We start from the raw sequence: 13,136 nt of genomic DNA on the forward strand, positions 1-13,136 counted from the left end.
GAGACTCCACGCAGGTTTAAAGAAGTTGGGTGAGACTGAGGGCCTTGCTCAAACATGACCTGGGTTAGTTTAGCCTACATATAGAGTATAAAAAACAAAGCACTGTTGCATAGTCTTTTCAACACATCTAAAAATGTCACAGTCATTATAAAATTTCTGTTTCTTTCCTGCTTGATAGGTTGTCGCTCAGGAAAAGTCATCAATTAGATAACAGTAGCTTTCAAATTTAATTTCCATATGCTAGATTATAGAGTTAATTCATCACAATAGACACAATGAGTGGGAACCTCTTAACTTTAATTTTATTTAAAAGGAAACTCTAAAAGCTAGACACATGATGTGGTTTAGGTGTGTTTAAACTGTATAAAAAAGGTTCCAGTTGGCACAAGAAATTATGTGTAAGTGACCAGCCAAACCATGATCCATAGAAATGAAACATGGTCATTCACCATCGGACAACCACTTCATGTCTAGGTGTTCCCTTATTTGCACTTCACCGTTTACGTCTTTCCACAGCTGAATGAGCTTTCTTGATCCGTCTAAAATAAGGGAAATTGGATCACAACGCTTTTGTCGCGCATAATGGTTAATTCATGTTACGTGATATGAAATGTACTTCAAATTAAATGTAAAATATCAGTAAAAATTATGAGTAAAGGTACACAATCACAACAAGTAATTAATACAGTGATAAATTAAGTTTGCTGATCCCTTGAGGAGTTAGTTTATTAATTGTTACTAATTATCAAAATTAAAATAAATTAATTTTATCTAAATACTAAATTTTGAGAAATAATTAAAAAGTAATCTAATTAATTAATTATAATCTAAGAAGTACAAATAACAAATTGAGGTGGAAGTAGCTGCTTAATAGTCGAAGATTATGATTTTTTTTAATATTTTACTTGAAATTGTGTTTGCTAATTAATTTCTTAATCTTAATGAAAATTGATACTAGTTTAAAATTCTAAAACATGTGTGATTCTCCGTCGAAATATTACAGAATTGCTTAACTTAATTGAATCGTTATATGTATATAGGAAACAACTAAATTAAGTTCTTTTAAGTTAAAGTTCTAAAAATTGACTATATGTGATAATTAGTCATATGTCTACCCCAATTGCACCTCAAAACACTTAGATTTATTTTTAATGTAGTGAGCACACATTACGTATTTAGACTAACTCTCTTAAGTATCATCTAAATACCTAAACACATTTAAATAGTGATTAAGCAAATAAATAGGCAATAAATTCATATTTGAGTAAAGATTAATGTTTTCATAGAAGATAAATAATAAACCAATACAATATCCAAACTATATATTAAAATCTATCATAACCATAAATTAAGAATTCTAACTCAACATATTCAAAATACAAATACAAATATCGACAAAACGAAGTATTTCTACAAAAAGAGTTAGAGAGAGAAAATCAAATCTAAAATGAGAAATTATTTAGAGAAGCTATTTGATCTGTCAATCTCTTGATTTCCTTTTCTTTCCCCTTTTGGTTCCAGCCTCCTTTTTCCCATATTAGTGTTTGACTCCTCTCTTTTTCTAAGCTAAAAAACATGAATTTTTGTCCTTACTTTTAGTCATAGCATAAAAACTCGTACAGGAATATTCATTAAATGATGTGTTCTTACTACAGCAAGAAATTCTCTAATTTAGGGGCTGATTTCTTCATTTTTTTCGCCACAGCGAGAAGCTCTCTGATTTGGGCTATGCAGTCTGTTGCAGTCAATTGACTTTCTTTGTATTTTTTACCACGATCTTTTTCAAATTGGGAGAAGCCCTGAACACCAAAGTTGTAACCTTTCTTCTTAGCTTTCTAATGGTCCAAAAACCATACTGATTGGACTTCTGTACTTCAAGTTATGTCTGAAATATTGCAACATGTTTGGTAAAATTTACACCTAACCAACTTGTACAATTACTTGCCACTTGACATCTTCTCTTTTGAAGACCTTAAAAGCATAGGAACTAAATCAGACATAACTAAAAATAGGCATTTTTACCCTACAAAAACCAACTTGTACAATTACTTGCCACTTGACATCTTCTCTTTTGAAGACCTTAAAAGCATAGGAACTAAATCAGATATAACTAAAAATAGGCATTTTTACCCTACAAATGAACTAAAATAACTTAAAAGTGAACTAGCTCAATGTTAACCAATTAAAGAAAAATGAAGAAAACTACTTAAAATTTTATCTAAATTTAAAAATTTGATCATTTTATCACTCAAAATATGTGAAAATAACTCTATATAATAAAATTATTAATTCACAATCATGAGTGGTTGCCATAAGGCATTAGTAAGATTGACCTCTCACAGATATTTACAATTAATATAAACTGGCAAGTAAAAGAGAAGCTAAAGAAGAATAAATAGCTCACTAGAAAACCCAGGGCAGGAGCCCCAGTTGAAGGAGAGTTTCCGTATTGAGTATTCATCCAGTTTCCGTACCTAGTCAAGTGTAATTGCCATCATGGAAATGAAGAAGCTAATTAAAACCATCTGGTTGCTGATAATTCAACAAAAAAAGCCATCTGGTTGCTGAACATACAATCTGAATAGGAGAAGGAAAAATGTGAAACAACAAATAGCTTCAACAGAACGAAATAACTCAAGTAATGATTTGGAGAAAAATAGTTAAAACAAACAATGATAAGAAACGTATGCAGCAATCAGCAGTTTTTCCAGGAGATATCCTTCATGCATAAAGTTTTGGCTGTTATACTGTTCATTCTAAAAGAATAACAGATGCCTGATGATGCCAATTTGGTGACTTACAATGAAGAAGCTACATTCATGTAAAGTGAGCTTCAATCAGAGAACATATTTTCATGCAAAAACAGATAAAGGTAACGATTGAACTTGAGCTACAGCTTAAAGCAAAGGAAAAAAAATCATTCTTATTTTCACAATCCAAATATGAAAGTCAATGCCAAAAGCAGTAACACATCTTAATAAGCATGGGTTATAATTTTCAAATGCTACATTGAAAGCCCAAAATAATGGAGAAACTGTTTCTCCAAATTTCAAAACGGGCAACGGTTCTGAATATTAAATATCAGAAGCAAGCAAATAGTATATGATATTGATTGCTTCCATTTACAGATATAATCAAGGCCCCAACTCTAGTCCATGTATCTCAATGTGAAAAGCAAACAGACAGCAACTCGTAGCAAGTATCCAATCATTTTTCAGATAGAAAAAGTTCAAAAATCATGAGCTCTGATGATTGTTTAAAGGGCCTACTTGAACTGTGAATATCTTCACGTTACATCAAATGTATGTTGACGTTTTTTATACACGCAGTTTATATTAACAAGCAAAATAATAGCTAAAAAAGCAGAGAGTACAACGCATAAAAGCAGTTACCACAAAATGCTACGCTTAGACTCTTTAAGTAAATTCACATCTATTGACCTTTCAAACTTTACTTGAGTACTGACACGAACTAAACGTACAACAGAAAATAACCTCAAGTTTTATCAGTGTCTTTGTATGCACTGCAAACATGAGCAATCTCCAACTCATTATTGCTTGTTAGTGAAACAGCCTCTAAACCACCCATGGTCTCCTCTTCCTCAAATTCTGCACATATGTTGTCATTCTCAGTATCAACCTCAATTAAATCCTTCTCATCCATGTCTGATAAGTCGCTGAAAGTAGGAATCTCTTTCTTCTTTCCTCTATAACCAACAAGGCTCAGGACCTTTTCCTTCCAAAGCACCAATGGACATTTCTCAATCGGCTCTGAACCTTCATAAGCTTCAGTCAAGAAGACACTAAATCTCTTCCCCCTCTCAGAAACATAAAAGATGCCAAAATGCTTCAAAAGAAGTCTCATCAACTTCTGTGGCATCACAAGCTCCCGTCGGAAATGAGTGAGATGATCAGTCACCAATCTCTTCTCAATAGTAAAGCTGAGTAACTCGTGCATAACAGCAACTGCCCTCTTATCAAATTCCAATGACCCTGCCTTCAGCTCCCTAGCATCTGCATACGGAGACAAATAAGACCTTTTCTGAAAATGCGCAATCTTCCCTCCGTGTCTATACACCTTCTTGTAATTAGGAGGGAACTTCAAAGGAAAAGGCAAAGAAAGTAAACCTGGTTCACGACCAATCCCATCATTTAAACCCAATGCTTTCTTCTCCAACTCTGTAATAGCCCAAGCAGGATTCCAATTTACAAGCTCCAAAAACTCAACTCCATCCTTAGATTTTACCACCCTAAAATGTTGAGGATACTGATTCACCCACTTGGTTCTAAACTCAATTGGCAAACCAAAATCTCTCCTAAAATGAGCAATCTTATCCAACTGAATCCTTTTATCAACCGACATCATTAAAATCTTAGTAACAAACTCAACAGCTTTGGTTGATTGTTCCTCAATCAGCCTTTCCTCTTCTTCCAATAAATCCTCAGCTTCTTTAGTCATTCCACACCACAAGGTTCCCCTTTGATCCTTGTATAATTCGAACAACTTGGGACATTTCCTAATGAAATCACTAATTTTGTGGGGTTTTGGCAAATTAATTTGCTTCCTGTATTGGTCCAACGACCTAACGGGGATTATCATCTCGGGTTCTTTCTTTAGAACTTCCATCAAAAACAAAACCTTGGAAGATATTTTCCATTTCTCCTTCACGATTTCGAGATGGTGAATTCTTTTGTTCTTGCTTCGGTCTTGGACTCGTCTACTGGATGTCATTGGTCTGTTTTGAAACCACCCAAATGATGATTCTTGGTACAAGCTCCTTCTCACAGGCAAAAGGCCAAACATTTGGTCGTGATTTGAGCGTAGCCGTTGGGTTTTGCCAGATTTATTTAACAAAAGTTGCCTTATAGCATATTGGATAGCCATTGCTTCAGCTTTACTGCTTTTTCCAAGCTTACTGTAATTGCTGATTAAATTCCCAAGTGTTCGTAGAAAGGCAGGACGGGAAAACCAGAATCCGCAGGGGAATTTGGTGACGAATAGAAAAAAGGTCTGAATTTTACTTTTGCAAAATAAATTGCCTCGGAAAATAAAAAATTGTTAGAAGAGGCCCATTGAACTTCGGCCCATAAAATCAGGTTTTCCGTAGTCCTTTATTATTTCTTAATATATATGCTTAGGAAAAAATTACCCTCAAATAATGTTAGAAATAATTTTCCGTAATAAAATTATTAAACCCATTTTTCTTTTATACTCAACCAAAATTAATAGAAACAATATTTAGTGTAGCCTAAGTAACTAAGAACCAAAATATATTGCCACGATTAAATAGGTGGGAGGAAGATAAAGCTTTACATTGAGTTAGGGAACTTGGTTTGCTAAAAATCTAATGCAAGAATATAATTAATGCTAAGGTTACTAAAATTACTATATATTAGACCAGTAACCAAAGACGAGTAAGGTCGGTGAGTTTAGTAAGACGGGTCAGGTATGTTAAATGATTTGAATCTGAAAGTTAAGAACGACGGGCTGGGTATTGTCATTTTGGCAACTATAATTTTTAGTTGAGTGATTGTTTTGGCAACCATAATTTTTAGTTTACTATATATACGATATTTCTTTTGAGTGATTGTTTTTCAACATAATTTTTAGATATGTTTCTATCAACTGTGTATTTTTTTTAAGTGATATTATTAGAGCTTCAATCTCATGCACTATCAAATGCTAATTTCATTATTTTTAAATCTTAAACCTTAAACTTTAAAAAATTAAAAATAATAAAAATACGAGTAAATAATATATATAAATTGGTCAAAAGATCTATTCAATCATTGCATTCTTTAATTTTATTTAATTTAGCTTTTATACTCAAAATCGAAGTAATTTAATCTTTTTCCTAACAGCATTCAGTTTTGTCGTTAAAGAATGACATCAACGAAAACATGTCACATTTTAATAACATGGTTTGCACTGAGTGATAACGTGGCAATGCCACGTGATACTATACGATGACATGATGTCAGTGTCACGTGACAGATAAAAAAAAATTTTTTTAAAAAAATTTTCTCTACGTCAAAAGAATTAAATTGAACAAAAATATATAGTACAATGACTAAATTGAATAAAATTGAGATGTTAAGGAACTAAATTAAAAAATTTATTTAAAAAATACAAATATTTATATAGATTATTGATATGCTTATTAATAAGTCAAATATTTAAGTATAAAAGATTTATGGTGTTAAAAAATAATATATTAATATTTTCTTACTTAATTATTTGATTCTAGAATATGTAAATTAATTTATTTTTACAAAAATAAGTTTAAATTCTCCTTCTATAAAAAAATTTTTGAAAAATTTCATACTTAAAGTTAAATTTAGATAAATAACTTATATTATATTAAAATAAAATAATATAAAATAACTAAATAAATTCTTTTTCTTCTATTTATAATAGTATAAAAATTTAAAATTTATTTAACTTAGTTTTTACCTTGAGCTAAAATCAAATTAGTAAATTACGTTGATTTAGTTTTATTTTAAAATTAAATAACAAAGATATGGAGTTAGCGATGATTATAAAAATAATTTTTTATTTTAACTTGTTTAATTTGGACATGGCAAACCTCTTATTACAACTATAGAATCTGAGCTTTACCTTTTCAATTATTTATTTATTTTTATGTTTTTATTTTGTTTAATATTTCAAGTTATATTTTTTTAAGTTGAAATTTTTTAAATTAAATATTATATTTATGGTTGATAAAGTTAAATATAACTATAAATATTTGTATCATTTTATTTTATTAATAAACTTTTTGTAGATCCAAATTGATAATTTAAATTTAAGTTTAACAGAATTTGATTGTGGTATTTGAATTTAAATAAAATTATTTTATAAGAAATTTTGAGTAAATTTAAATAAAAGGTAAATTGGGTAAGAGTTGAATAATTTCATAAGATTTTATATTTATAAATTGTGAAAGTTGTAATTAAATCAACATATTTTGCTAATTTAAATAAAAGATAAATTGAGTAAGAGTTAAATAGTTTCAAAATAATGTGTAGTTGTAAATTGTGAAAATTGTAATTAAACCAATATATTCAGTCATTTTATATTATTTTATTTTAACATAATATAAGCTATTCATCTAAATTTGACTTTATGTATAATATTTATTCAAATTTTTTTTATAGAAGGAGAATTTAAACTTAATTTTTGTAAAAAAGATAAATTAATATACATATTTTATAATCAGATAATTAAGTGAGAAAATATTTATATATATTATTTAATATTATAAATATTTTATATTTAAATATTTGACTTATTAATAAACATATCAATAATCTATTTAAAAATTTATATTTTTTTAAATATTTTTTAAATTTAATTTTTTAACATAATCATTTTGTTTAATTTAATCATTATATTATATATTTTTATTTTATTTAATTTCTATGACCTGATAAATTTTTTTAAATTTTTTTTTTATTATCTGTTACATAGTCCTAACATATTAGCATGTTACTGTCATGTTATCGTATGGTGTCAAGTGACATTATCACGTCACCACTTGATTCCACATGACATATCACATTATCATCTTAACATCACATCATCAAAATGTGATAAGTCTTTATTGACGTAATTTTTTATCAACAAAATTGAATGTCGTTAAAAAAAAAACTAAATTGATATAATTTTTAAAATTAAAAATTAAATTATTTTTATTTTAAATAAAAAAGTTAAATAAAATTAAAAAATATAAAAACTAAACAAATCTTTTTAACTTATATAAATTCTGATATCTCTTATTTATGAAGATTTGGACGGTAGTCGTTTTGACTCTTAGCAGTTACGTTTCAGGAATAAGGCATGCAACTCAGCTGAAATCTGAGCTGTGAGGTGGTTGGCTTGACCCTAAACCAATGATGACTGGCTTTTTGACATGTTTTACCCGAGGAAACAGGTGCTGTTAGAAACCATTCCCCCGAGCTTACCAGTCTCACTTGACAAACGCGTAAACAACATTCTTTCACTCACTAGTCTCCCTCATCTACCTTCGGATTCGGAGAAATGGCTGTTGCTCTTCTAGGTCAGATGCATAGATTTCCTTCCGATGAAACCAATGGAAAAATCACAGCATTCCCATTCACATTTGTCAATAGACTCAAACTCCTGTCACCCAATAGCTATTCATCAACTAGAGTTCTAGAAATCAGAAGATGCTCACATATCTTTCTTTTCTTTTTCTGGTCAAGATTGCTCCACAAGCTTTGCTCTTGATACTGTAATTTGCATGTACAAAAGTACTCGACAGGCCTGTATTAATAATCATCTAAAATAATTTTTTTTATTAGGCCAGTAATCCTAATCCTGTTTGTCTGCTAAACTTTTTAACCTGGTGGACTATTAGATTTGTTAATATCTAGATGAACCCTAAGTTGGGGACCAAACCATGAGCCGAAAGGGTATATAAACCAACAAGAACAAAAATAAACAAACAACTTGGTTGTAATAAATTAAAGGGTACAAGCATCGTTTGACTTCTCAGGTTTTGCCGCTGATTTTGCCAGAACCAAATTAAGGGCAGTACTGTGGGTAAACGGGTTGACAAGTCTAGCGTCTCAGATGACGTTAACGGGGCTTTTGTCTGCATCTTATGGGCCCATACGTGTCTCCTAAAATGGCTTTTAGGGGCCGCTGGTCATTGGCAGAGAACCTTAAAGCCAGCTTCTCACGCGCTTTGTTCTTTTAACGAATCTCTGTTCGCTACTTATTGTTGCCTAAATATTGTTTTCTATGATCTTTTCCCATTTGAGCCGATCATAATTTCTTTAAAGATTTTTAGATAATATACCAAAAATGGAAAGATAATGTTAAATTACTTAAGTATCTTTTCTAGTCAAAATTTATGTTAATTAATTTGCATATAGTTTCACCGTTTCATTGTATCAAAGCATAATAGAACCTAACTGGCTATGAATAATTGGTTGGCCCTATGTATTACTGAATAACATGACAAATCAAAGACCATACACACGCATGTAGATGCATGCAGACGTGTGTGTGCAAAACCTTTGGTTTGACTGAAGAAAAAGAGATTAGACTTTGAGGGAATTTTCACAGAATGAGCATACTAGCTGACCAACAAGGAAAAACATTAGACTATTATTAATTCCAACAAGGTTTCGTAGAAGTCCATGTATACTCCACACCCATTGGGCTGTCTTTGGATTCAATTTGTAGTCACAGCAAAGCAGAATGTGTTTTGCTACGCGCCTTAACATAGACTGTAAACAGGAAGCCAAACTCCCCTCACGTAAAGGGGAAGCCTCCTGCGGACCGACCGATCAGTTCTGCCCTTTTACTCTATGTTACACTTAATTATTCAATATTTATATAAGAAACGACAACAATTAAATTAATTAAATTTTTTTATAAAAAACCCGAAATATTGCACGTGCTTTTCGCCTACTGTCCCTACCGCGTTTCCACCCGGTTCGGCCCCCCCCCCCACTAACTGCTTTTACTCCTCTTCAACACGCTTAGATCCTTCACACAAAAACACTTGTCAAAACTCCTCTGCAGTCTTCGTTCCCTCCTATATATATACTCGCAAAGAGCCGCCATTTCCATTATCCGAAGCTCAGCCTGAAGATTGAAAAATAATTTTAGTCACAGTCTCAGGGGCCTTTTTTTTTTTTCGAAGTGGGGAAATGGTGAAACCGAACTGCACAGCATCTTCAACATCACCTACGGAACATGTCTCGGACGTTACAAGTAGTAGTTCCAAGTACAAGGGTGTAAGAAAGAGGAAATGGGGCAAATGGGTGTCCGAAATTCGGCTTCCCAACAGCCGTGAGCGTATTTGGTTAGGGTCTTACGACTCGGCGGAGAAAGCAGCCAGGGCGTTCGATGCGGCTCTTTATTGTTTACGTGGCCGCGATGCTAAGTTCAATTTCCCACGAAAATCCACCAGAAATTGTCGGAGGAAGGTCACTTAGCCCGCCAGAAATTCAAGCGGTAGCGGCTAGGTTTGCTAACGAGGTGGAAGCTGATGGGACTGCAGGGAATCATAACCATATTAATAATATTAACAATAGTATTATATTTCAGACGGATCTCATTCACGAAACAACAATGTGGGGACTGAACAGAACACGTCGTCTTCGTCGTGGTCAGTATCGGGCTGGGGGACGCCAGCGATACAAGTGGAGAGTACTGAAATGATGGATTATTCGTCATTTTTGAGCATGTTGGACACCGATCAAGGGATGTCCGATTATGGCTTTTGTTCAGGGCTCTTGCCTGGTGATCCACTCTATCCTCCACCACTACCGTCTCCTCCTGTTGATGATAACGTGGATGATCAGAACGGTGGCGAAGGTTTTTCACAGTCATCGTTTCTTTGGAACTTCTAACCCAATTGGCAATACTTAAAAGTAATAGTCTTCTTTTTCTTTTCTTTCTTTTTTCTTATTTTTTTAGTCATTCTTTTCTCGGATATATAGAAGTAGTGTGGGATAATCAGGGGTTTGTCGAATTTTAACTGCCAGGCTCGCTGATGTTTTTTCCCAGCTACGAGGAGAGTTGAATATATATTGAATTCATCAGGGGGGATGGTCCAGGTTTTGATTGTGCCGTCTTCCTGTATATAGTGTACTCCTAAATACCGAGCAAGAGTGTATATGAAGTGTAGGGAACCATTAATTTTTCTTGGTGGGATCCAATCTCAACAATTGAAATCCAAATAATTTCATAATTTACCTCAAGGGGTCGCCCTTTTTTGCCTTCCCGTTACTCAGATTCCAGGAAAAGGCAGGTTCAAGATTTGACTTCAGCCTCTTAATCTCGAAACTAAACGAACCAAAATATACAAAAGGCCCTCTTCCAGGAAATTATTGCCGAAGGTGGATCCGATAAACTATTGACCCAATTTATGGCAAATGAATGTTCAGGCTAGGACATGATGACATGACATTTGGAGTTGCAACTCCCCTTCCTTTTCTTTTCCTTTTCCTCACGTGGCAATGAAGGGAAAATATGTGCTTTGCTCGTCCAAGACAGCTGCCGGCTAGCCAACCCTCTTCTATCGGTTTCTCGCTACCTAAAACTCAACTCCTACTTGAAACGAAAGTTGACTACCTAGATCATTACATGGAGAACTATATATTATAAAATGCAGGTTTATGATTTTTCATAGTCTGACGTAATTCTGGTTTGAAAATGCAACTAGGAACATTATGGCATTCTCCTCCCCGGACAGTGACAATACATAGGTCAATATGACACGTTCTAGAATCATGTCACCCTTTTTTTTATCCTTTGGTGCATCTTATATGTGTTCATCTAGTATTTCATCCTATGTTTCTAATTTAAATGGTCTTCAATTATTTCTAATTAATATATTAATGATAAAAATCTTATAATCATTAATAACTTTATAAAAAGAACTTGATGTATTGATAGCTTCACCTGGATCAAAGATTGAAATTTGATGGGAAAAGGAAGGTTAATTACCTTTTACTTGCAAAGTCAAGATTTTTATTTAAGGAGTAACTATGTCTAATTAAGATATATATATTTCTCTCAAACCTAGAGATAAAAGGGCATGAGCCTAATTGTCATTCCATTAAGCAGAGAAATGGGATTTGAGAGAATTTTTTTAATACCATTTCCCCTTAATAAACATGAGACAATAGATCAAACAAAATAAAAATTTCTTGTGTTCTTAATTATTTTTGCCATCTCTTTCGTTCCTTGCCACTGCAAATACCAAATTAATTATCTTTTCCACTCGTATGTAGGCCACTACTTAACAAACAAATAAAGAAGGAAAGAAGCCTAAGGGAAACGAAAATGTACTTGGTTTTATTCGATTGCTGAAAAAAGAAACCCCATCGGCTTTTTGAGTGCCCCACTGACACTGAGACGAAAGGGCCAAAGCAGACAAACTAAAACCTCGAATTTCAACACGTGCTCGAAACCCAAATTTATTAACCAATAAAAAAAATTAAAAAAGGATCCAAGAATCACCCTAGAACGTGCCACAATTGAGAAACAAAATTCAAGAAAAGACGCGATCGATAGTAACAGAAGTGTAGAGTGGAGGAATGGTGGGAGATGGGGGCACCTGACCTCACGCGCCCTTTAATTTAACGATAGCGAAACGACAGACATATCTGTCGTTGAAAAAGCTGGCGGCGAAACCGCGGAGGCAGAACAATGGGATTAATAGCCAAATATTTTGAAGTCAAAGCATGCAATCAGTCCTTACGTTGTCCTAGGATCATCGCCATTTATTAGGTCATTTCTTACATTTGCATGTACTTTTACTCTCTACTTCTTCTCTTGTGAGGTTTGGTTGGATGAAATTCTCATGAGTACTTTTTCATATTAATCCTATCGAAAAAAATCCTTAATTCTATATCATGTTATATATTTGTTATTATCACTAAAAAAAGTTTAAAATAAATTTCAGCTTATTTGATAAATTAAAAATAATATCAAACTAGCTAACACTAATAAATAATATATTTAATCAACTATTGAAAAAGATTAATTAATTATTTAATTTAGTGTAACATAGTGTTTGACTTTTGAATTTGGTGAGATGAAATTTATGAAATAAGAGAGACTAATTTTATTGTTTAGTTTAAGATGACGTGTATATAATATAAAGTATATCAATATGAATCCCCTGTACTTTATAATTCTCTATTAGTAGTCATATTGAGTTATTAACCCATAGCATAACTAATCTCTAAAGCAAATTCATTCGTTTCTTTCTTTGGTAATTATCAAACTTGGCTAGAGTGTTTTTGGCTAAACCATGTCTCCACCAACCTTGCAGAGGTTTTTAGATGCAAACGGAGGAGAATTTCAGGTCCCAAATTCTTGAAGAAACCATAAAGCAAGCGAAATGGCCAGAGATTACGTGGATCAATTCTTGATTTATAGTACCATGTGCACCTTGCCTCACAGATAAAGACCAATAGCGTCTACGATTGGTACGCTGTTCTTGGCATCGAAGATTGTTAGGCTGATGCAGAAGAAGTCAGAAACGCCTACTGAAAACTGGCTCTCGAGTTCAACCCTGACAAGAAGCTCTGTAGTGGCTGAGGATCATTCGAGCTTGTTTCCGAGGCCTGGAAGGTCCTCTCAGTACC

The 13,136-nt window shown here is 32.8% G+C and overlaps 2 protein-coding genes across 5 annotated transcripts; one reads left to right on the top strand and one right to left on the bottom strand.

The window, feature by feature from the left end:
- Positions 1-1,779: 1,779 nt before the first annotated feature.
- Positions 1,780-5,002, bottom strand: LOC110411155 (Ubiquitin carboxyl-terminal hydrolase family protein). Of its 4 annotated transcripts, none has more exons than XR_002444735.2 (3): positions 3,495-5,002; positions 2,475-2,577; positions 1,780-1,971 (listed from the first exon to the last, which is right to left on the bottom strand). XR_002444735.2 is itself a non-coding variant. In XM_089782728.1 (3 exons), the coding sequence occupies exons 1-2, from the start codon at positions 4,882-4,884 to the stop codon at positions 3,496-3,498; spliced, it is 1,275 nt and encodes a 424-aa protein (XP_089638854.1). In that variant the 5' UTR covers positions 4,885-5,002; the 3' UTR covers positions 2,340-2,577; position 3,495. The 4 variants fall into 4 exon arrangements, 2 of the variants coding, with proteins under 2 accessions (XP_089638854.1, XP_021276865.1); XR_002444734.1 differs by lacking the exon at positions 1,780-1,971 and adding an exon at positions 2,064-2,079; XM_089782728.1 differs by lacking the exon at positions 1,780-1,971 and having other exon boundaries at positions 2,340-2,577; positions 3,495-4,013; positions 4,128-5,002.
- A 4,561-nt stretch (positions 5,003-9,563) lies between these two features.
- LOC110411157 (Integrase-type DNA-binding superfamily protein) lies at positions 9,564-10,494 on the top strand. Its single transcript, XM_021421192.2, is given in 3 exon segments — positions 9,564-9,932; positions 9,934-10,071; positions 10,074-10,494. Coding segments are annotated over 3 exon segments (702 nt in total). The 5' UTR covers positions 9,564-9,683; the 3' UTR covers positions 10,389-10,494.
- The last annotated feature ends 2,642 nt before the right edge of the window (positions 10,495-13,136 follow it).

This window comes from Theobroma umbraticum, unplaced genomic scaffold (assembly GCF_002168275.2).
Source record: "Theobroma umbraticum cultivar Fairchild unplaced genomic scaffold, ASM216827v3 scaffold_56.0, whole genome shotgun sequence".
NCBI classification, from domain to species: Eukaryota; Viridiplantae; Streptophyta; class Magnoliopsida; order Malvales; family Malvaceae; genus Theobroma; species Theobroma umbraticum.

Bases quoted from the DNA above. Each gene is read 5' to 3' on its own strand.
- LOC110411155 (XM_021421190.1), bottom strand. From the start codon at position 4,884: ATGGCTATCCAATATGCTATAAGGCAACTTTTGTTAAATAAATCTGGC.